The 21,666-nt window shown below is 57.8% G+C and overlaps 2 protein-coding genes across 3 annotated transcripts; both read left to right on the top strand.

The window, feature by feature from the left end:
* The first annotated feature begins 2,336 nt into the window (after positions 1 to 2,336).
* Positions 2,337 to 13,230, top strand: TSC22D4 (TSC22 domain family member 4). Its single transcript, XM_027528277.1, has 5 exons — positions 2,337 to 3,022; positions 3,510 to 4,608; positions 6,866 to 7,032; positions 12,066 to 12,114; positions 12,554 to 13,230. The coding sequence occupies exons 2-5, from the start codon at positions 3,784 to 3,786 to the stop codon at positions 12,761 to 12,763; spliced, it is 1,251 nt and encodes a 416-aa protein (XP_027384078.1). The 5' UTR covers positions 2,337 to 3,022; positions 3,510 to 3,783; the 3' UTR covers positions 12,764 to 13,230.
* A 517-nt stretch (positions 13,231 to 13,747) lies between these two features.
* Positions 13,748 to 17,415, top strand: C25H7orf61 (chromosome 25 C7orf61 homolog). 2 transcript variants are annotated; one of them, XM_027528279.1, is made up of 3 exons: positions 13,748 to 14,076; positions 14,785 to 15,111; positions 16,946 to 17,415. In XM_027528279.1, exons 1-3 carry the CDS (start codon positions 14,035 to 14,037, stop codon positions 17,177 to 17,179), a joined length of 603 nt encoding a protein of 200 aa, XP_027384080.1. In that variant the 5' UTR covers positions 13,748 to 14,034; the 3' UTR covers positions 17,180 to 17,415. The 2 variants fall into 2 exon arrangements, with proteins under 2 accessions (XP_027384080.1, XP_027384079.1); XM_027528278.1 differs by lacking the exon at positions 13,748 to 14,076 and adding an exon at positions 14,090 to 14,505.
* The last annotated feature ends 4,251 nt before the right edge of the window (positions 17,416 to 21,666 follow it).

Below are 21,666 nucleotides of genomic sequence, written 5' to 3'. Positions count from 1 at the left end.
CACCCTTCCACACCCTCCGAGGACGGAGTGGGAGCGCTGGGGCTACGCTGTGCCGCTAGGCTGGGGTAGGGGGCATGGACCCAGCGGAGCCCGCGGGGGGCACTTGGAGATTTGGGGGACCCGGAGCCAGCGCGCCCCCGCTTTGGGGCGTCCGCTCCTCGCCGCCCCTCGCCCCTGCCCAGCCGGGCCGCGCTGGGTTCGGTGTCCAAGGCCCCGGCGGAGCAATCGGGGGTGCGGGGTGCCGCGCGCAGCGGCGCCCCCCAGCGGCGGCCCGGGGCCTGCACACACGCGCGTATCCCGTGCGCCTGGCGCTCCCCGGGTGCGCACCCCGCGTCCGGCCGGGGCGAGGCTGCGGCTGCGGGGCCCGGAGTGCAGTGAGGCGGCGAGGCCGGCAGGGGGGGCCGGTTTCCGGGCGGAGGGGCTCTGAGAGTCGGCAGCCGGGCCATCCGCGTCTTTGTCCAGCAGGGGGCGTGCTCCCTTGTCCGCGCCTCGTCTTCCAGCCGCCCCCCCAGGTACAGGGAGGGCAGCGAGGCTGTTTCGCTGGGTGCTCATCGCTTTATCCCTGCAGCTTCCCAGGAGTCCAGACCTTGTTTCACCGCCTGGGCTAACGTCTTCTGCCCACACGCCCCCATGGCCCAAGTCATCCTCCCAGTAACCTTTGACTCCACCAAATCATGAATACAGCTTTGTAAGTCGTAAATTGCCCCACATTTAATAGAGGGCATTATAAATGCCCCTGGGAGAGTTAACACATCAAAATACGTAACTATGGTTTCAATATTTACACACTTTGGTGTGAATAAACTTTTATCTATTCACTCAACAAACATTTCCACAAAGACCATCAATGTCCCTGGGACTGTAGACACGGAGGAGCCTAAGTTGATGCCAAGTGTCTGAGTTGGTGGGAAGGGGAGGATTCAAAGATAAGTTTGAATAGTTTGTAGCTAGTCATCGCAGAAGGAAGGAGGCTCTGGGGGCGGAGCCGCGGGGCTGTGTTGTGAATTTTGCCAGAGGGGAGAGAGTGGGGTGAGGGGTTGTGTGGGAGGCTGTTTCCTGGACCTCACCACTTGGGAGGCCTCGGGATCTGGCTGTGGTAGCCGTTGTTGCCATGAAGAGAGAGAGAAAGGAGTGCAGATGCATGTTAACAAAGAGATAAAGAAGAAATATATAAACTGGGGGGAAGGGGTTTGGTTTTGTTTTTGCTTAAAGGGTGGTTAAAATTTTCCATGAGCTAACCTGAGGAAGGAAGGACGGGTCAGCTAGTCTCAATGGCGTCAAATGCTAGGCCTTGGGCAAGTAACCCAAGCCTCAGTTTCCTCAGCTTAGACACTGGAGCTCAAAACTCACCCCATGTCTGCCCTGGGCTGTTTTGAGAATCCATGAGCTAATTATGTGAAATGGACAAATATGAAGAATTTTAATATGCTTGGAAAGAGTTCCATATGACCAACCTGGGAGTGGCAGCAGATGTGGTCATTAAACCCTGCTTTTGCTGAAACAGTTCCCTTCAGAATGTTGCCAAGCAGATGAAAGTGTTGGTGGCTCAGTCTCGTCAAGCACACAGTAGGCACTTAATGAGTGTGTGTGGATTCTCCATAGTGAGCAGGGGATGGGAAGGGTGAGAGGTGGGGGTGGGAAAGGGTCAGGGTTTGTGGCCAGCCAGGTTCCTCCTCCAGGCGGGCACATCTGTATGTGTGCTCATGTGTGAACAGCGGTTGGTAGAGAAAATGCAAGTCAGCACCTTCCTTAGCGCGTCTTCGTGGTTTCTCCCTATCTAGGGAGCCAGACAAGGACACACCTGAGTGAGAAGTGTCCCTGCGCCACCACTGACAGTCTTTTTGAACCTCCTGGGTCTCCATTTCCACATCTAACAAGAGGAACAGTGCGATGTTTGGGGTTTGATTCAAATACTCCAGCACAATATCACGAAAGATTTTGAGGGTATAGATGAAACAAGTTCGGCTGTGAGCTGAGAATTGTCGAAACTGCATCTCGGGTCCTTTAGGAGTTCCTTTTATCGTTCTCTCTACGTAGGGGCATGTTTGAAAATTGCCACAAAGATCCACTTGAAAAAATAAGAGCAGGGGAGAAAAACGGTATCTCCCTCGTTCGGTTACTGTGAAAGCCAGCGAAGATACGACAATAGCAGCTGCAGCAGCACCAGAACCATTTACTGGGCGCTGATGGGGTGGCAGGCACCCGGCGGAACCCTGGTTGAGTTCCTCCCCACTCCTCCGCGCGTCCGTAGGCCAATGGCAGCAAGTGCCTACGAGTAAGGGAATCCCTGGCCTCCCCGCAGACTCCTCCCCCTTTCTCTCCGCCCTCCGCGGCCCCTCCCTCCGAGGAAGCGCTGGGCTGCGGCCCAGCAGGTGTGGGGTTAAGGCAGCCTGTCCCGGGGCCCCCGCAGCAGCAGCAGCAGCGGCAGCGGCAACTGCACCAGCAGTGGCGGTGGCAGACCTGGCCCCGGGCCAGCTGGCCGGGAGCCCCAGGAGCGAGAGAGGGCGGAGGAAGGGGAGGAAGAGGGGAAAGAGGAGGAGGAGAGGAGCAGTCAGCAGGCCCGAGGAGGCAGGACTTCCTGGTGTGGGGGTTGTCAACAGCCCAGAAAGAAAAAGACCGAGAGGAGCGGAGAGAGACCCATCGGTGCCACGCGGGAGGAGACTTGAGAGGGCTCGTCGCCGCGACGACCACCGAGGCGGCAGCACCTGCGGGATCGGGGGGAGGGGGCTGAGCCGCCCCCCTCTCGCTTCAGTCGGCCGAGCCTGGGGACCTCAGAGGCCGCGCCTGAGCTCCGCCAAGGAGGCGGGAGTTCCTTCTTTTCTGGACAGCAAACTTTCCACGGAGATGCCTTGCGGGGCGAGGTGCGGCCCCCGAAGAGAACCCGACAGCCTCTAATCGCTGCCTGCGCGCCCCCCCCACCCCCACCCCGCGCTGCTGGGGCCAAGGAGGCCCTGGGGAAGGGACAGTCCCACACGTTAGGCGGCCGGAACCCCCGGCCCAGCTCGGTGGCCGCCGTCGAGAGGTAGGGCTCTAGGCTGGGAGGGGCACCGGGGCAGAGCCTTCCCGGGGGATAGGAGAGCTGGGGTGCGGGGGGTTGGGGGGTGGTGCTGGGGGAGCGCTCGGAGGCCCAGCACAGGCCCCCCCGAGGCCTGGCTGGGCTGAGGAGCAGCTTCACCCCTGTTCACCCAGACCTGGGAGCCCTTGCTCTTGCAACGACTTGGGTTCGCACGAGTTTGAATCCCAGGGAGAAATGCCCAACTTTGGGTCTGAGCTGCCTCTTCCTGCTCTCTGCTCCCGCCCGGATCTGCTCGGGTTCTCTGTCATTTCTGTTCCCTCTGCTCAGGTCTCTGTCATTTCTGTCTTTGTCTTTGGGTGTCTGGCGGTTTCCCCTTCCTCCCCCATTCTGCTCCCCAGAGAGGAAGCCCCAGAGGTGGCCTGCCCACTGCTTTCTCACACACACACACACACACACACTCTCTCTCTCTCTCTCTCTCTCCTTCTCTTTCTAGTTTGCAAACTCAGCTCTGGAGTTCAGCAACGACAGCAGCAGGAAAAACCTGCCCCTGCCCCCCCACTCCCGCAGCCTCCCCTGCCCTGTTCTCCCTTCACCAGCCAGGCACCCCCCAGTTCCCGGAAGGCCCTCCTGCCATGTCGGACCCAGACATTCGCAGGGGCCCTGATGTCCCCGCCATGTGGCCCCCCTGCTCCAGGGGTGCCTGAGCCCCTTGAAGAGCCACCACCAACCCCCTGCCCACCTTGGCCCAGTCCTGAGCCCCAGACACCATGAGTGGGGGCAAGAAGAAGAGTAGTTTCCAAATCACCAGCGTCACCTTGGACTACGAGGGCCCGGGGAGCCCAGGGGGTTCAGATGCCCCTGCCCTGCCGGCCCCCCCTGGGCCGCCGGCCCCAACCGGGCCATCAGCCCCAGCCCCCACCGGGCCCCCACCCCGCCTGCCCAATGGGGAGCCCAACCCCGAGCCAGGGGGCAAGAGCACCCCCCGGAACGGCTCCCCGCCGCCTGGGGCCCCCGCCTCCCGTTTCCGGGTGGTGAAGCTGCCCCAAGGCCTGGGAGAGCCTTATCGCCGAGGCCGTTGGACATGTGTGGATGTTTACGAGAGAGACCTGGAGCCCCCTAGTTTCAGCCGGCTCCTGGAGGGTATTCGAGGGGCCTCAGGGGGCAACGGGGGCAGATCTTTGGATTCCAGGTTGGAGCTGGCCAGCTTGGGCCTGGGCGCCCCTACCCCACAGCCAGGCCTGTCTCAGGTCCCCACCTCCTGGCTCCGCCCGCCCCCCACCTCCCCTGGACCTCAGGCCCGCTCCTTCACCGGGGGACTGGGCCAGCTGGCAGTGCCCGGCAAGGCCAAGGTGGAGACACCCCCACTGTCGGCCTCCCCACCCCAGCAGCGCCCCCCAGAGCCCGGGACCGCGGATAGCGCGGGCCCTTCCCGGGCTGCCACGCCCCTGCCCACCTTGAGGGTAGAAGCAGAGGCAGGAGGTTCTGCGGCAGCAGCAGCGGCGGCGGCGGCGGGGACCCCTCCACTGTCCCGTGTGAAGGATGGAGCCCTGCGGCTGAGAATGGAGTTGGTTGCTCCAGAGGAGATGGGACAGGTAAGAGCTGGGTTCCAGGGTTTGGGCAGACACCCAAGGGGCGGTGCTTGGCCCCCACTTCTATACTGACCTTCTATACTGACCTCTGTCTGCTTCCCAGTCCCTGTCAGATCAGACTGCCCGTCTTTTTTCTTCCTGCCATCTCACTCGGAAGCCCATTCCTGCTCCTTACGTGGCCCTGTTTTCTCTCTTAGGCTCCCTCTTCCCCACTTTCTGTCGTTTCTTTCTCTTTGGCCTTCCGTGTGTTGCCTTTGACCTGAGTGTCCATCTCCACGTAGCCCAGTTCCGTCTGTCGTGGAGATGTGGCCTCCTCACTTTGGCCTTCACCTTCTGTCTTGGTCTCACTTCTTCAGGCTTTGAGGGTGGAGACCCCAGGCAGTGCTGGGGTAGTTGGGCCTCTGGAAGCTGCTGAGGTTGGGGGACAAGAGAAAAAGTAGGCGCTCTGCTGTAAATCTCTCCTCTGCAGTCCCCTCTCCAGTTGGGGAAGGGGATCTTCTTTCTTTTCACTAGCCACCCTCCCAGCCCCATCTCTAGCTTTGTCCCAAGACATTGAAGAATTGGGTGAGGGTGAGGGAACCTGTTACAAGGGTGGAACTTGGGCTGGTTTATCCTTTCTACCTCCAGTTGTCTGAGCCTCTCCAAGATCAATCACTGGGGGTGGCCACCGTGGAGCTGGAGAGAGGTGGGAGGCGGCCAAGAAAGGGCTCAATCCTTTGCTCATTCTGCTTGCTGCCTCCAGAAGAGGAACAAGTCTGGGCTGGGAGGCAGGATGCCTGGGTCCTTGGGGGTGGAGGGGGTGGGCAGCCGGGGTGGGGGGGCTGTTGGATGCATCTGTCCTGAAGGAGAAAATAACACCTTGGACGCAAGGCAGGGAGTGTGAGGATGAGAACTTTTCCCCTTCCTGGCCTTGGGCACAAACCACAGTGTAAAAATAACCTGCGACTGTGTGTCTGGGCCTTGTCAGGACCAGTCAGGACCGGCTCCCCCACCCCCTCCTGGCCTCAAACTCACATCTCTCATGCCGCCCCCCCACTTTTCTTGAGTTCTTTCATTCAGTTCCTACCCCAGGGGAGAAGATGTGTGTCCTTTACTGGTCCCTCTCCCCACACGCTTCCAAAGCAAGCCCCCTTTGCCCCTAGCCTCGGCTCTCTATCCTTGAGCCCTGCCTGAGCGTCCCCTGGGCCTGTCCCTCTCCCCTCTGTGCCCCCAGCTCCCTTTCCTTCCCCCGTGCCCTGATCTCTTCCTGCATGTAGGTATCCATGTTGCTGTTTCCCTGCCCCCAAGTCTCTCTCCATCTCCACTCCCCCAGGCCTCTTCTCCCTGGGTTGCTTCTAACAGGGGCCTGAAGGAGGGCCGGGGGCACCACCCGGGCCCCCTTCCTCTGTTTAGTGCGGCCAACCACCTTGGACTCTCTGTTCTTGACTTTTCCGAGAAGCTGGGGCCTCCTGGGGCCTCACAGAGGCGTCTTGTTCCTGTGGCCCCCGCCCTTTTGCAGCCACCTCTAGCGCCTGTTGGGCTGTGTGGGTCCACGCCCAGGCTCCACCTCCATCCGTCTCCGCAACTTCTCCCCCCACCAGCCCCCGAGCTCAGGAGCAGAACTTCACCTGAGTCCCTAGAAGTTTGAGAGGAGAGACTAAAATGGGCGGAGGAGGGGTGAGCAGGGAGGAGGCGGAGGACCAGTTTCTGAGGATTCATTCATTCTACAAATAGCTATTGAACAAACTATAAGCTCTGCCCTCTGGAGCTTACCTTCCAGCAGCAGAGAGGCAAAAATAATTTTATTTCAGATAATAGTAGGGACTATAAAAAAAAAAAAAAAGAACAGTTTAGTGGAACTCACGAGTCAAAGGATGCAGAAATGCCCCTCTGAGGAAGTGACGTTTGAGTCGCCTTAAGAAGTCAGGTGACAGAAGGCACACTCTCTGACTAGCCTCTGATTAGGGGTCCTGGCTTAGGTGGGGGAAGGGTACTGGAGGGCAGACCAGAGCCCCTCTGTGATACCCCATGAGCCACTTTTTGGAAGCCAGTGAACCCAGTCCTCAGGATGGTCCCTGTTTCCCTTGCCTCTAGTGCCTACCCAGTGCTTTCCCCAGAGCCAGGGGAAAGGAGGTCTGTGGGGGAAGGACTCCTGTGTCCTCAGAAGACAGAGAGGGTGTGTGGGGAGAGCTGGGGCGGGAGGAAGACCACTAGGCAAGTTGTAAGGTGGCTGGATCCTTTCTCTTGCTCAATGTGACGGTTCCTACCTGTCTGTCTCCAGGTGCCCCCAGTCGACTCTCGCCCCAGCTCCCCAGCCCTCTACTTCTTCCCCGATGCCAGTCTGGTTCACAAGTCTCCAGACCCCTTTGGAACAGTGGCTGCCCAGAGCCTCAACTTCGCCCGCTCCATGCTGGCCATCAGTGGCCACCTGGACAGCGATGATGATAGGTAGGTGGTCTCCGGCTCCCCCCACACCCAGCACCTGGGATAACCGCGGGGAAACTGCCTGGTAGGTGTCCTTCCCCCCAGCTTGAACTTGGAGAGGGCTTCTTAAACAGAGAAGCCCGGCCTGGGCATGACACTGGGCAAAGCTGATTTGAGACCTACTCCCCTCTCTGTGGAGAGAGCTGGGTGGGACTCCCTGGCTTAAGACTGTCAAATTGTAGACTTTTTTTTTGAGTTTGAAGGGAGTCATTGTTGTCAAATTCCAGAGCTCTTGCAGATTTAGCGATCATCTGGCCAACCCTAAGAATTTACTGGCAACTGTGCAGGAGACCAGAATGGGGAGTTGGTCTCCTCCCCATTCCCCCCCTCCCTCCCAAGGGCAGTGGGACTCCTGACCGTAGAGGTGACATCCTCGGACTCCATGCAGACTACTTCAGGGCCCCAGGACCTCTGGTACCAAGAAAGCAGGTCCCTAAGTTTCTCTTCTCTGCACTAGGGTCACCCTGGACTCTGAGCCCTTCCCAGAGGCCAAGGCCAAGCCCGAGCTGTGGAGAGGCTGGCTGTTGGTCACAGGGAAGGCACAGGAGAGCAGGATCTGCTGGGGTTTGCCCTTCAGGAGAGAGTGTCCCGTTCATGGCACGGTGGGCAGAACTTCCTGTTCTGAGGGCCAGGTTTCAACATAGAAATGTCAGCAAACCAAAAGGGGAGGGACAAAATGGCTAGTCGGATGGTCAAGCGACTGCCTTCTGGCTGTGGACTGACAGGAGCCCAGGAAAGGGGCCAGGGAGTCGCCACTTTGATTTTGGAGGAGGAGTGGGACTTCCTGTTTGAAGCCCTTACGGGGAGGGACTTCCTGTTTGGAGGCCACCAAGGGGCAGGGCATTGTGGGTGCCAGGGGACTTGTTCCAGAGGGGAGTCTGTCCTTCCTGACTTGCACTCAAGTGGTGCCCCCCCTCCTTGAATCAGGGACTGAGTGTTTGAGGTAGGGCAGAGAGGAAAGAGAAGGGGTGATAGCCAGTGGGACGGAGGGCTGACGGGAGAATGGGGGACAGAGCAGGGGTGGGTCGGGCCACCTCTGGGTACCCTCCTCTAGGGAATGAGTGAGGTGCGAGGTCGGCCAGGAGAGTCACCTGCCCTCATGGCTGCTATTCTCAGCGCTTCCCACCCGCTCCCCCTCCCACTCCCACTTGGGAGGTTTGCTGGCACGGAGGGCTCCCTTCCCTCCTCCACCTCTGTTGATTTCAGAGGCCAGCCTCCTACTTTCTCTTAGCAAGTTCTGCTTCCAGAAGCCTCCTGAGCTCTATTCTTTTGGGCTCTTCCTCCCTCCCTTCCTCCCACTGTCCCACCCCCTCAAACACCCCAGTCTGACCGGTCTGCCTCCCAGCCTCCACTTTACCCTGCTGAGCTCCAAGCCTCTGGGGCTCAGGCCCAGCCCAGCCCCTCCTGCTCCACCCTGCTGGGCCAGCGGGTTTGGGTTGGACTACCTCCTTGGCCCCCTGGAATTGGGTGTGTAGCCCCCACCTCATTTCTCTGGTGTGCCTGGAGCGGGCAGAACAGGGTGTATGAGTGACATGGGGCCTCCCTTTTGATTAGGGAGAGTGGGCTGGCATAGTAAGTGTCTGAATCCCAGGTGGGGAGTTGGGGGTGCCTGACCATTCTAGAAATCTGGGGATGGGAGAACAGAGGGTGCATGGTGAAATCAAACTATTCACATGCTCCTGGGTTGCAAGAACCTTCCTGCCCCAACAGGGCCTGGAGGCTGAAAAGTACTTGAATAAATGGATGGATGGATGGATGAGGGGATAGGTGGATAGTTGGGTAGATGGCCAGCATGGGGGATCCGGGTATTACAAGGAATAAATTCTAGGAACTCAGGAAATAAATGGTGCATTTGTTTATCTAGTGCTTCCTTGGGGTCAGATGCTACTTCTTACCTCACATAATTCTAAGAGCAACTCCATGATCCCTCTTGCTAGATGAAGAAAACTGAGACTCCGAGGACGGAGGTTTTAGAAACTTGTCCAAAGTCACCCCGCTAGTAAGTGGCAGGCCTGCTGTTGGAGCCTGGGTCGGCCCCCAAAGCCACTTTCTGTCCACTCTCCTACTGAAATGCCTGTGTCCCAAGAGGAGAGGCAGAGACAGCCATCTCTGGGATGCCCTTTCTCTCCAGGATAGAGGCAGAGACAGCTCTCCCAATCCAGGCGAGGAGCCATCCTCCGCTCCCTGGCCTGGCCCCACCCCAGGGGCACCACAGATCTGGGAGGGAGTGTAGACAGGGCAGCCGGATGCCACTTGGTTGGCCTCTGGCCCAGCCCCTGGGGGCTCCTCAAAACACGGTGAGGAAGCAGGGCTGGCCCTTGTCCTCAGCATCAGAAACCCCCCCACTCTCCTAGGTGTCCAGTTGCTTCCTCCGATCCTCATTTTGAGGCTGTTTGTTTGACCTTCAAAAAGAAGGACTAGCCTCTACTGCTATCTTTGTCCCAGGACCTGAGTCCTGCAGGGCCAGAGTCCCCTGTTATGTATTGCACAACTCCAGGGGGCACCACTCACACTTGAAGTCATGACAGTTTTCAAGAAGATGGCAATAAGTGTTTTGAAGGATTTTATTCTGACTCACACAAAGTTGCTTTGGGGGCTTGTGGTGAAGGCTGATCCCATCCAGTCAACTTCAAGCCTCCCACTCCAGACCCTGATCAGGAATTCCAGCACAGTGCCAGCGGTCCCTCACTCGGGGGTTCTCAAAGGGAGGACTTGGGTTGCCAGAGTCCTGGTCCCTTGAAATGCTAATGTTAGAAAGTGCCAGTGGAAAGTGCTGTCAAAACCTCTCCAGCGCTAGACAAACAAACAGGAGATAATCATCTATCAGCCAACAAATGTTTATTGTTGTATTTTTCCTTTATTTCTGGCAAGAAGGAACAACTTACTTGGCATCTTTACTGAGCGTCCGCCAGGCAAGGCCAGTGTTTCTACTCCTGCGGATCTGCCCCTCTTTGGTCTCTGTGTACTGCTGAGGGTGGGGGTTCTTTGATGGCTCAGTCTCCACCCAGGTGTCTTGGTTTGAAACACCTTGAAAACTGCTTAGATGCTCCAGCCGGCTGGCCCTTCCTCTGCTCTTAATCTTGTCCTCTCCCCGCCAACCCCGAGTGTCCCAGATGTCCTTCCCCTACCTCACCCTATCCTGCCCTCGCAGGCCTGGTCACCCTGTTGGTTACTCCACCTGTCAGCGGCTTCCGCACCCAGACCTTGGATGGGAAATGGAAAATTCCCAGTGCCCTCGTGCTCTCTTCCTGGCTGCAGGGCCCCATGCAAGGGTCACCTTGGGTTGAGTGCTAATTCCCCCCACGGGGAAGCAAGTTGGAACTGACAACCAGGAGAGAGGGCTTGACAAGGGAGCACAAGGGTGAGGCATTCAGCATATGGGGGTATTGGGGCCACCTTTCCCTGAGAGGGGCGAAGCTGGGGGCCAGAGGTCAGGATCGGGGCTCCTGCGGTACTGGAGTGGGAGGTGGGTATGGGTGGAGGGCTGAGGCAGCTGAGGCAGAAGCTGACAGGGTGGGTGGTGAGCCACGGGGTGAGGAGAGGGAGCCTTCGAGGAGAGGACAGGGCGCAAAGGACAGTGCAGGCCCTGGGCCATGGAGAGACCAGCTTGGGGGAGAGCCAGATTCTGGAACCCAGAGCTTGGCCCTGGGGACCATTGAGCCAGGCTTGAGTCGACCTCTGGTGGCCACTTAGTAAACTGCAGCCAGACCTGCTCTCCCCTCCCTGCCATCAGCTCCCAGGAATCTTCAAAGCACCTGCACCTCTTCCCCAGGGTCCCACCTCCAGCCTCCCCTTCCCACCTCTTCTTAAGTTCTCGCTCCCTCCGAGATCCCAGATACCAGACCCGGGTTCCAGGTCCATAGGCTGGTACTTGTCTTTCAGGCTTTTTCTGTTGCTGTGGTAACCTTTCCCATTCCTCCTCACCCTCACAGTAGGAGTTGTGGGGCACCCTCTGGCTGGGCCCCAGGGGCCACCCCTGATGTGGCCTTCGTGCTTCAGGGAGATGCTTCTAGTCCAAGGGAGACCACATGCACATCAGAGACGCCCCCCCACCCCATCACCTCCACTCTCTTTCTCACCTCCCAGCCGAGAGCAGCTGAGGCCTTGAGGGAGGCCAGTGTTCACCCGGAGGGGGCAGGATGGGGTCAGAGGTGGGAAGAGGCCTCCCAGGGCCAGGCTTCCCCTTCACGCCCTTCACAGCCCTCCCTGACCCAGGCTTCTGGCCACGCAGCCCCTCCCCCGACTCGGCCCACCAGCTGACTGTCCTCAGCTGGCCCCCTCCCCTCCGTGCTGGGATTGGTGCCAGGGTGAGAAGGGGACACTGGCGCTGACCGTGTCTGGGAATTCCCGCCCACCATGGAGCGGGCGGGAGGGGGTCCCCGTGTCCCTGAGGAGCCAATAGCAGCCAGGCTTTGCCCTGGGGGATGGTGTATATCTTTCACGCCAGCACCCCCTAGGCACTGTCTCCCTTCTGCCTGCCTGGCACCAGCCAGACTCTGCTCTGCCCGGGGGCTTTGAGCCCCCCAGGCGGTCCTTCTGCTGCAGCCCTCTCCCTCTGGGGAGGCCTGAGGACCCTTTCCCCTCGGGCATGGCCCAGCCAGGGGTGTCTGTCAAGTCCCTGGTATCCTCCTATGAGACCCGAGTGGTGGGGATGGCTCCAGCACCTCCCCGGAAAAGGGGCTGTGTCTCTTCTCCTTGCTCGCCTCGGGGAGCATCCCCCATCCGAGGGGCATCTGGACCCCCACCCCACCGGGGCCTAGGGGGGCCCGGGCAGCGGCCCTCACCCCGCCGGGGGATGGACAAAACCCTCCTGTCCCTGATTCTCTACTGTCACAGGTACAGGCAGGGGTCTGGGTGGGAGGCTGCGGCGAATGGGGCTTGTGGAGAAGGCCAGAGCCCACGCCGAGGAAGCACCTGGAAGGCAGTGGGCTGGGCTGTCCAGACACCTGGCCTGGCACCCCTTTCTTCTCACCTCTCATCTCCCTGTGTCTCTCCAGTGGCTCCGGAAGCCTGGTTGGCATTGACAACAAGATCGAACAAGCCATGGTAAGAGAAACCATCTTGATCCCAGCAGGTCCCGGTCCGCGTGCTGATGCCCAGGCCCCAGCCCCGAAGCTCCATCCCCTCCGTTATTAGGGATATACTGACTCCCAGCTGCTCAACCTGCTCCCTGCTGGGTTCCCTTGGATCCTCCACCCCTTCTTGTCTCCACCTGAACCTTCAACTACATTGGTTCCTAGCCTGCTTCAGGCCCCCATCTCTGTCTTTGAGCCCTGACCTTGCCTCTGTCCAGCGTCCTTACCCACCCCCGTCCCCCACACCCTGCCCCTTCCCTGGCTGACTTCTTCTTCCCCAGCACTCCCTCGTCATCTGGGAGCAGGGGCATCTCTTAACACCCACCTCCTCAAGGCACCGGGCAGGGGCTGGGGGTGGGGTGGTGGCCTGGGACCCCTGACATTTCTTTGCCTGTCCCTGGACCCCCCAGGACTTGGTGAAGTCCCACCTCATGTTTGCGGTCCGGGAGGAGGTGGAGGTGCTGAAGGAGCAGATCCGAGACCTGGCGGAGCGGAACGCGGCGCTGGAGCAGGAGAACGGACTGCTGCGTGCCCTGGCCAGCCCCGAGCAGCTGGCGCAGCTGCCTTCCTCGGGGGTCCCCCGGCTTGGACCCCCAGCGCCCAACGGGCCCTCAGTCTGAGCCTCCCTTCCCTCACAATGTGCCTTTGGGGGGCCACCACAGCTGCTAGGCCTTGTGCCAGCTGCCTGCCCCCTCTTCCTATGCAGCTTTAATGCCCCCTGATCCCCGGGGATGGGAGTCGAAGGCTGAGAAGGGGCCTAGCCCCACCCTTCCTTGATGTCCCTGCAATGCCCAGGGACTGGGCTGGGGCATCCCTGCACATTGACGGAGGAGGGAGGGCATCGGGATGGGACATTGGGCGGAGCCCCCTCCTCCCTTCCCAGCTGTCAGTGTTCCGGGACCCCCGGCGATAGATGGCTTGGGGGAGTTGGAGGCTCCCTGGCAGCCGTCCCCACCTTGTTCCCTGGAGCGTGCCCCCCCCCTCTCCTCTGCCAGGAGAGGGAGGACGGACAGTGTATCTGGAAGTTCTGGGATTCAGGTTGTTATTGAAATAATAATTATAATTAAAAAATCTGAAGAAACTTGAATCTGGAGGTTGGCATCGTGTTGCTTGCGCCCAGATAGGGACCAGCACCACCAGTTTCCACTTGTGGGAGAAAAACAGGCTGTGGGCTCCTCTGAAGCTCTTGCCGGGCCGGGGAGGGGAAAGGTGGCTCAGCGTGGAGATGTGGGAGGAAAAGGGAGCCCACGGCCTGGGTCCTGGGAAGGGGCAGGCCAGGCAAGGCAGAGGGAGTGGGGAAGGGGGGCGCGTCGGCCCACGTGCTGGTGGGGGACAGGGGAACAATGGGGCCTTTGGTGATTGTGCAGGATCCTCCCCCCCCAGCTTCCCAGCGTGTCCCCTCTGCGGGCTGGATCCGGGTGGCTGGTTGGGGGCGGGGCGGGGGGCCCTGAATGGGCCCCTTGTCTCAACGCTGGGTGTGGGCCAGGCTCCCCGGGCACACTATGCCCTCGCCAGGCCTGGCCAGTCTCCGTGGCCTCCACCCCAAGCTGGCTGACGCTAGGGCCCTGCGGGTGAGCAGGCCCCTCCCTGACAGCCTCAGCTTCAGTCCTAGGCGGAAGAGGCAGGTGGGGAGAAGGACCCCATCTAGTGGAGAGGCAGGGAAGCAGCAGCCGCCACTCGGGAGGGCCCCGGCCTGAACTCGGGGGGACCTACCGAGCGCGGGATCCTGGGGGCTGACTTGGGGTTTGGACTCCCTGCCCTGTGGCTCCCTAGATTTACGACTTCGGCAGGCTCTCCCGGTTTCCCCGAATCTCAGCTTCCTCCTGGGTGAAATGGCCCTGACAAGAATGCCTACCTGAAGGGCAGCTGGGAGGGGTTACATGGCTCATACATGGGAAATGCCCTAGGAGCTCCAGGGATGTGTTCACTAACTGTGAGTTTCCCTTCCTTGGATTTGGGGGAAAGAGGGTCGAGGGCACAGGGATTGGCTCTGGGGGTCCTGGAAGGGCCTCGGGGGTTGGGGTCAGGGCCAGGCAGACTCTCACAATGGTCTAGAATTCTCTCGCCCTCTGGGTTCTCATCCACTATTGTCTCCTCTCCCTGTCTCAGGGAGGGGAGGAAGGGCCTAGGATTACTCACTGTGGGGATCTTTCCTCCTGGATTCCTATTTCTTTCTTCACTGCTGTGCCTGAAGTTCCCCAGAGACCCCTTAGGTGGCGGCCACTGGCCTGCAGCCTCTCCCCTCCCCGTCCCCACTGAACTAAATGCTATTTCTGCCCCCTTCTTGGGGCTCGTGTAAGCGGGAGAAATGGCGGTGGTTATTAAGTTCTTCCGATGGATTTGGCAAAAGATTAGCCGCTGGGTAAGTTTCAGAGCCCCTTTCTCCCGACATGCTGGGGTGGGGGATGCTGGTCAGTGACCTCCAGGTCACAGAAACCCCCCACTCCCTCACCTGGCCTCCTGCCCCTCCTGGCCTCCGGTGGCCAGACAAGCCGGGGAGGGAGGAGGTGAGGGATGGGATAGCTGGCAGGGAGGCCAGGACACAGCTGCCCCTTCTCCTCTGGGCCTTCCCTTCTCCTGACAGTTTTCTCTTGCTCTGCCTCCTCTCTTCTGTCCCTCCTCTCCCTGTCTTGGTTCGTAGGTTTTCTTCTGGAAACACAAAGCTAAGTCAGTCATCATGGATCATACTGACTCCAAGAAAAATGAGTTGAAGGCGGAGAAGGCTTTCAAGGTGTCTGAGACTTTCAAGTTGGTTGAACCCCCCAAGGAGGCTAAGGTCTCCAAGATGGATGTGTCCCCCAAGGTGGTTGACCCCTGCCTGTTAGCCAAGACCACCATGGATGGGGCTGCGGTGGAGGCGGGTCGCCGTCGGAGATCACTGTTGAAGCTGCCCCAGGCAGCCGTCAAGTCCGTCTCCATGCTCATGGCCTCCGCCCTGCAGTCTGGCTGGCAGATGTGCAGCTGGAAGGTCAGCACTATGTCCCCTTTGTCCCCAGCAGCCCCTCCTTCCCCTCCCAGGTCCCCCTTGCTCATTCATGCCGGTGGGAATGTAAAATGGTGTGGCCACACCGGAAAAACAGTTTGGTCACTTCTTATCAGACTAAACATGCAATTATCGTATGGCCTGGTGACTGTACTCTTGGGCATTTATCCCAGATAAACGAAAATTTATGTTCACACAAAAATCTGTACATGATGTTCATAGCAGCTTGATTCATAATAGCCCCAAACAACCCACATGTCCTTCAAAGAATGAGTGGTTAAACTTCGCTATATCCATACTCTGGAATGCTGCTCAGCCATGAAAAGGAACAATATTGATACATACAGCTTGGATGGCTCTCAAGGGAATTATGCTGAGTGAAAACAAATCCAAAAGCTTATATATATATACTATGATTCCACTTACATTATATACCATTCCAGACATAACAGAATTAGACAAATGGTGACCCGATTAGTGGTTTAGTGGTTTCCAGGGGCTGTGCTACAGAGAGAGAGTTGGGGGAGGTGTATTGGTTATAAAAGGGCAACATGAGGAATCCTTGTGTGGATGGAAATCTCCTGTATCTTCACTATGGTCGTTGGATACATGAACATGCACCGAGGATATAAAATTGGGTAGAATCCAACACAGAACAACACACAAATGAGTGCCAGTGGAGCTGGGGAAATACGAGAAAAATGCAGATCCTGGATTGTATTGATGTCAATATCCTATGAACTAGAGATCTGAAAGATTTTACTACTGAGGGAAAACCAGGGAAAATCTTTACAAAAGATTTTACTATTGTAAACAGAATAAGGAATTCATTTCTCACAAGTGCATGGGAGTCTACAATGATCTCAAAGTCAAAGTATTAATTTTAAAAAGGGAAATGTCTAGCTCACTACCAAGTCAGTTTATTTTGGTTTTGAATAATGTATTACTACATTAATAATAATTTTTAAAAGTTCACCTTGGGAATTCACTGGCAGCCCAGTGGTTAGGACTCGGAGCTCTCACTGCTGAAAACTGGGTTCAGTCCCTGATTGGGGAACTAAGATCCCACAGGCTGCTCAGCGCAGTCAAAAAATAAAATAAAAGTTCACCCGGCACCCTGTGGAGGGAGGTCAGAAGGGGCCAGGAGCAGAGAGGCAGGAAGACCCACTGGAGGTGCTGCAGTTCGGGTCAGCAGGGAAGAATGTTCTGGATGGGGAGGGAGGCATCAGGTAGAACAAACTAATGGGTTGGAGGGATATTTAAGAGGTAGAACTGTTGTGCCAGGTGCTTGATTGGGTGGTGGTGAGGGGAGAGGGACAGACAGAGGTCGAAGCAGGCTGGAGCCATTCACTGGGAGCAGAGCCGACTGAGGGAAGAGAGTGGTGAGTTTAGGGCATTGGGACAGGATAAGTTGAGGTGTCAAAGTATATCTTCAGGGAGATGTCTAGGAGGCAGTGGGAAATACAGGCCTGAGTTCAGGAGAGAGCTTTGGGTTGGAGACTGTCCTTCATTTCTCCCTGGAACTCTAGTGGGGACTCAAAGGTAGGTCAGACATGGTCCTTGGCTTCCAAGAATTTGCATGCTGGTATTGAAAACAGATGAGTCCACAGAACAAATCGTGTATAATACGTGGTGTAACAGGGCAAACCCGAGAGTAGAGACAGCCCCAGAAGGCTTCCTGGAGGAGGCGGTACCCAAGTTGTTGCCGGACAGAAGAGATGGTATTAAACAAGCCTTGCTGTTTATCTGCAGGTGTTTTCACCAGCAGGTTCTCCCTAGACCACGATGTTCACCTGTGCTCATCTTCTCTCTTTCACAGTCATCTGTGAGTTCTACCTCAGTTGCCTCCCAGATGAAGACCCGGTCCCCCCTGGAGTCGCGAGAGGCTGCGATGCTGCGGGAAGTGTACCTGGTGCTTTGGGCCATCCGGAAGCAGCTGCGGCAGCTGGCCCGCCGGCAGGAGAGACGACGCCGGCACCACCTCCGGGCCCACATGGGCCCCCAGCCCGACCCAGCTCAGGGTCTGAAACAGGATGCCCGGAGTCCCCTCTAGGGGGAACCCCACATCCTCAGAAAGCCCCCACCTCACACTTAAGTAAGGTTGATGGGAGAGGTTAGAGCAGCAGGCCAGGAATTGTGAGTGAGGAGAAGTTGTCACACTGTCACCTCTCATCAAGACCTGAAGGCCTGGCCGGGGGGGTCCCACATACACTCCCCTTCATTCCTTTTATTCAGTTTGTAAAAAGAATTATCAAAATGTTGGGAAATAATATCAGATATTTCCGAGTAGATGTAGTGTGTTTGTGGGTGGCCAGAGGCCACGAGGGGAACCTGGGTGGGATATGAGAGGGTGCCTGAGGCTCCAGCCTGGACACGTGTGGGAGTAATCTCTGGACCTGCTGGGGGGCCGCGGTGTGGCGGTGGAGGGGGGTCTGGCCCTGGGTCCACATGCTTCTCAGGGCTGAAGGCCTTTGGGGACTCTGTCCCGCCTGTCACGGTACCAGGTATCGGCACCGGTTCATTGAGCACACGCTGGGAACCGGGTGCTGAGCCCGCGCTCTCCCTGGAAATCCTGCAAGACTGACTGTTGCAGATGCTACGGGGCTTGTCCAAGGCCCCTCGCCGAACAAGACCGCGCTGGAATCTCCGCCTCCGCAGCCAGCCCACTGCTCTGCCTCTCCGGCCTTCCTGGGCCGGGCCACAGCGAGGGTCAGGGTCCCGCACTTGACAGCCGCGGACACGCATCAGGGCCGGCGGCCACCCCCTGACCCCGCTCCCGCCAAGAGCTACCGAAAACTACATCTCCCAGGGTTCCCGGGGGCGAGGTGGGGCCGCCGCTGGGAGAGGGCCCGGCCCGGGCCCGCGGGGTCGCGGGCGGAGGGCTAAGCTGGAAGTCCACCTGGCGCCTCGGGACCAGCGGCGGGAGGAGTCCGCGGCGATCTGACGCGAGGTTGAGGCGCGGGAGGCCACGAGAGCGAGGGGAGGCCGTGGAGGCCCAAGTCCCCTCTCCCTCCTTAGCTTGCCCTCTTGCCCGGCCACGCGAGGGCGCAGAGGTGGCTCCCCAAGTTAAAGCAGCGTATTTTGCAAGGCGGCAAAATTCAGGGATGCTTCCTTGGTGGCTCAGACGGTAAAGAATCCGCCCGCAATGCGGGAGACCCGGGTTCGATCCCTGGGTTGGGAAGATTCCCCCTGGAGGAGGGCACGGCAACCCACTCCAGTGCTCTTTCCTGGAGAATCCCCATGGACAGAGGAGCCTGGTGGGCTGAACTCCATGGGGTCGCAGAGAGTCGGACGCGACTGAACCACTAAGCACAGAGTCCCCAGGCCTTGGAGGTCGAGGAAGGAGCAAGGGTTGGCGACCGCGACCGAGCCTAGGGGGCAGCAGAGGCCCGAGGAGCGGGGGAGGGACGGCTGTGAGGCGGCGTCTCGCTCAGCCGGAGGTTAGCTGTGAGTAGGAGGCGGCGGGCGGGCGTGAGCAAAGCTGGGAGCCGGAGAGGAGTCCCAGGAACGGTCTGCTGGAAGCACCGAATTCAGTAAAAAAGTCAGCAAACTCCTCTTGCCCGCTCCCCACCCCCGGCAGCTCTGGCAAAGTTGGGCCCCTTGGCGGGGGACTGGGTGGCCTTTCCCCAAAGTCGGGAGCAACCCCGGGCTGCCCTGCCCTGTGTCCTGCAGCGCTGCTACCCTGAGCCTGTTAGCTGTGCACCACACCCCAACGTTTACACCCCTGGTAATGCCACCCACCCCTTATTAAACACCCACTGTGACTATTTTTATGTCTTGTTCTAAGTAATTCTCACAAATGGCTGTTATGATGACATATTATCACTTCTATTTTTTAGAGAGGGAAACTGAGGGACAGAAAGGTCATGTTTAAGGTCGTGTCGCTTTCCTTCATCGAACGAATGAGTCTAGCTCACAGAGGACATGTTACATGCAAGTTACACACAGGTGTTGCATGTGTGACTGCCGTGACCTCTCCAGGAATGAGTCCTGAGTTCAGCCTGAAGCCAGGCAGGGACTCAAAACACTAATACATGTGGCTCAGTTCTGGGGCTCTCATCACTTCTCCATTATGTGCCAGGAACTGTTCTGGGGTGGAGCAAGCCGTGGTGGGCCTGGGTCCCAGGAAGCCCGGAGGTTTAATGGGTCCCGGGGCTCTGGAGTAGTCCCTCACTGTCTAAGGTCCAAAATCTGCCCTCCCACCCCACCCCCTCCACTACCAAATCCTTAGAAATGAGCTCCTCCTCCTATTGAGGATCTAAGGTTTCAGGGATGGGAGGGGAGGATGAAGGACGGTTGCTCCTGAAGATCTCTGGTAAATAGCCTTGCAAGTACCTACAGGCCCCGGAGCCAACGGGCTTGTGGCTGTCGGAAGGAATGCTGCTCCCATTCTTCTGTCTTTAGACTGGGAGGGGAGGGAAGGAAGAAGGTGAGTTCAGCCAGCAGCCAAGGGAACTGCTGGCACCTCCCTCTGTCTCTCCCTCTCCAGACTTGATGGAGTCCTGTCTGGGCTTGGCCAAGTGGAGGCAGGAGACTTATGGGAGAGAAAGGAGGTGGGATGGAGGGGGAAAGTCCATGGAACTGACTTTTCCTCGGTGTCTCAGTGCACTCAGGCGGCCTCCTTCCTTCCCACCCCAAGTAATCCAGCCCAGAACCATGGAGAAGGCCCATGTTGGGATGTGAGGAAGAAGTCCTCAACTCGAGGGAAGGCATACAGGATCTCCTGGGGTGGAGATTTGTGTTGGGGGTGGGGGGTGGGATTCTACCCACTCAGCCCTTTCCTGTGGAGAACAGTGGGTAGCAGTGTGACCCCTGGAGAAATCTACCTCTTGGTGAGAGTCTTGAGCAAAAATCTCACGTTGGTCAAAGAAAAGAAAGAAGAAAAAGGGACTTCCCTGTGGTCCAGTGGTTAAGTCTCCGAGCTTCTATTGCAAAGGGTGTGGGTTCAGTCCCTGGTTGGGGACTAAGATCCTGCGTGCTGTGTGGCATGGCCACAAAAAGAAAAATCCCACCTTGGACACCTTGCCTTCTTGTCCCCATCAGACCCCAGGCATTTCACCTTCCCCCAGGCTGTTAGACTCCATGAGGCAGCAGTGGTAGGGCTATGGATGGCCCCAATGGGGACCAAGCGTCTTTATTTTTAAAACCCTATGAGATTGATATGATGGCATCATTGACTCAATGGACATGAGTTTGAGCAAATTCCGGGAGACAGTGAAGGGCAGGGTAGCCTGGCATGCTGCAGTCGATGGGGTCACAAAGAGTCAGCCATGACTGAGTGAGTGAACTACAACCCATCCTATTAGAGAGGGGGCGCCCTGGAAGTGTGGGGAGCAAAGGAGAGTGCTGGTCCCAGATACCCCTGCTCTATTCCCACTTCTGCCCCATCTCCCCTCCTCCCTTCACCCTCAGACTTCCTGAAATTGTTGGATCTTTTCTTCCCTGGGACTCCCCCTATAATCTACTCATTACACAGCAAAACATGTCACTCCCCTACTTAAATTCTCCAGTGGCTTCCCATCACCCTTGGGAAGAAGCCCAAACTGTCCCCTTTGTTTACAATGCCCTTCTCTCAGATCCTGGCCTTGTGGGCTCCTTACACCTCTGTACTCGGTACAGATGTGGCTACATCTTCGTGGACTCTTTCCCTGACCACACCCAATCTAGAAATCAGGGGAGAGCCACTGTCAAGGTCGTCCTCTAACTCTCACCATGATTTTTTTTTCACGGTACTTATCGGTATTATCGTATTGATTTGTTTACCAGTGTACTAGGGTGGCAGCGGGGGAATGCAGTAGTTCAGAGCATGGGAAGTGGTTTACATGAACACTTCCTGGATGTGCAACCTTGAGTAAGTTGGTTAACCTCCCTGAGCCTCGCTTTCCTCATTTGTGAAGTGGGCACGGCGGTACTGCTGTTGTCGTAGGTCTGTCACGAGGGTCAGGGAGATGACCGGCACGCCACAAGGGCTCAGTAAATGTCACCTGCTATTATGATGCTATTGGCTACGATCTACAGTTTATGATTACTGTCTCCGTGGCCTAAAACAGGGATGGATGAACCAGAAAGTAGATCTTCACCTAGATCGAGGGAAGCACTTTGCAAACAGCCCTCTGGTGGAGGGAGCACTCCTTTTGGAAGTGGCAAAGAATGCCCTGTGCAGTGAGTAGCAGGAAGAGCACTTGAGCAAGAGTCAAGAGACCTTGGTCCTGGGACCTCCCTGATGGTCCAGCAGTTAAGACGTCATACTCTCAATGCAGGAGGCCCAGTTCTATTCCTGGTTAGGGAACTAGATCCTGCATGCCCCAACTAAGAGCTCACACGCCCCAGTGAAGAACCTGCTTTCCGCAGCCAAGACCTTTGGTGTTCAGTTGCTCAGTCGTGTCTGACTCTGGGACTCCATGGACTGCAGCATGCCAGGCTTCCCTGTGCTTCACTATCTCCCAGAGTTTGTTCAAACTCATGTCCATTGAGTTGATGATGCTATCCAACCATCTCATCCCCTGTTGCCCCATGGTGCAGCCAAATAAATTAATTTAG

This window comes from Bos indicus x Bos taurus, chromosome 25 (assembly GCF_003369695.1).
Source record: "Bos indicus x Bos taurus breed Angus x Brahman F1 hybrid chromosome 25, Bos_hybrid_MaternalHap_v2.0, whole genome shotgun sequence".
NCBI lineage: Eukaryota > Metazoa > Chordata > Mammalia > Artiodactyla > Bovidae > Bos > Bos indicus x Bos taurus.
The sequence above is the reverse complement of the archived record's forward strand: the minus strand, read 5'-3'. Positions and strand labels throughout refer to the sequence as shown.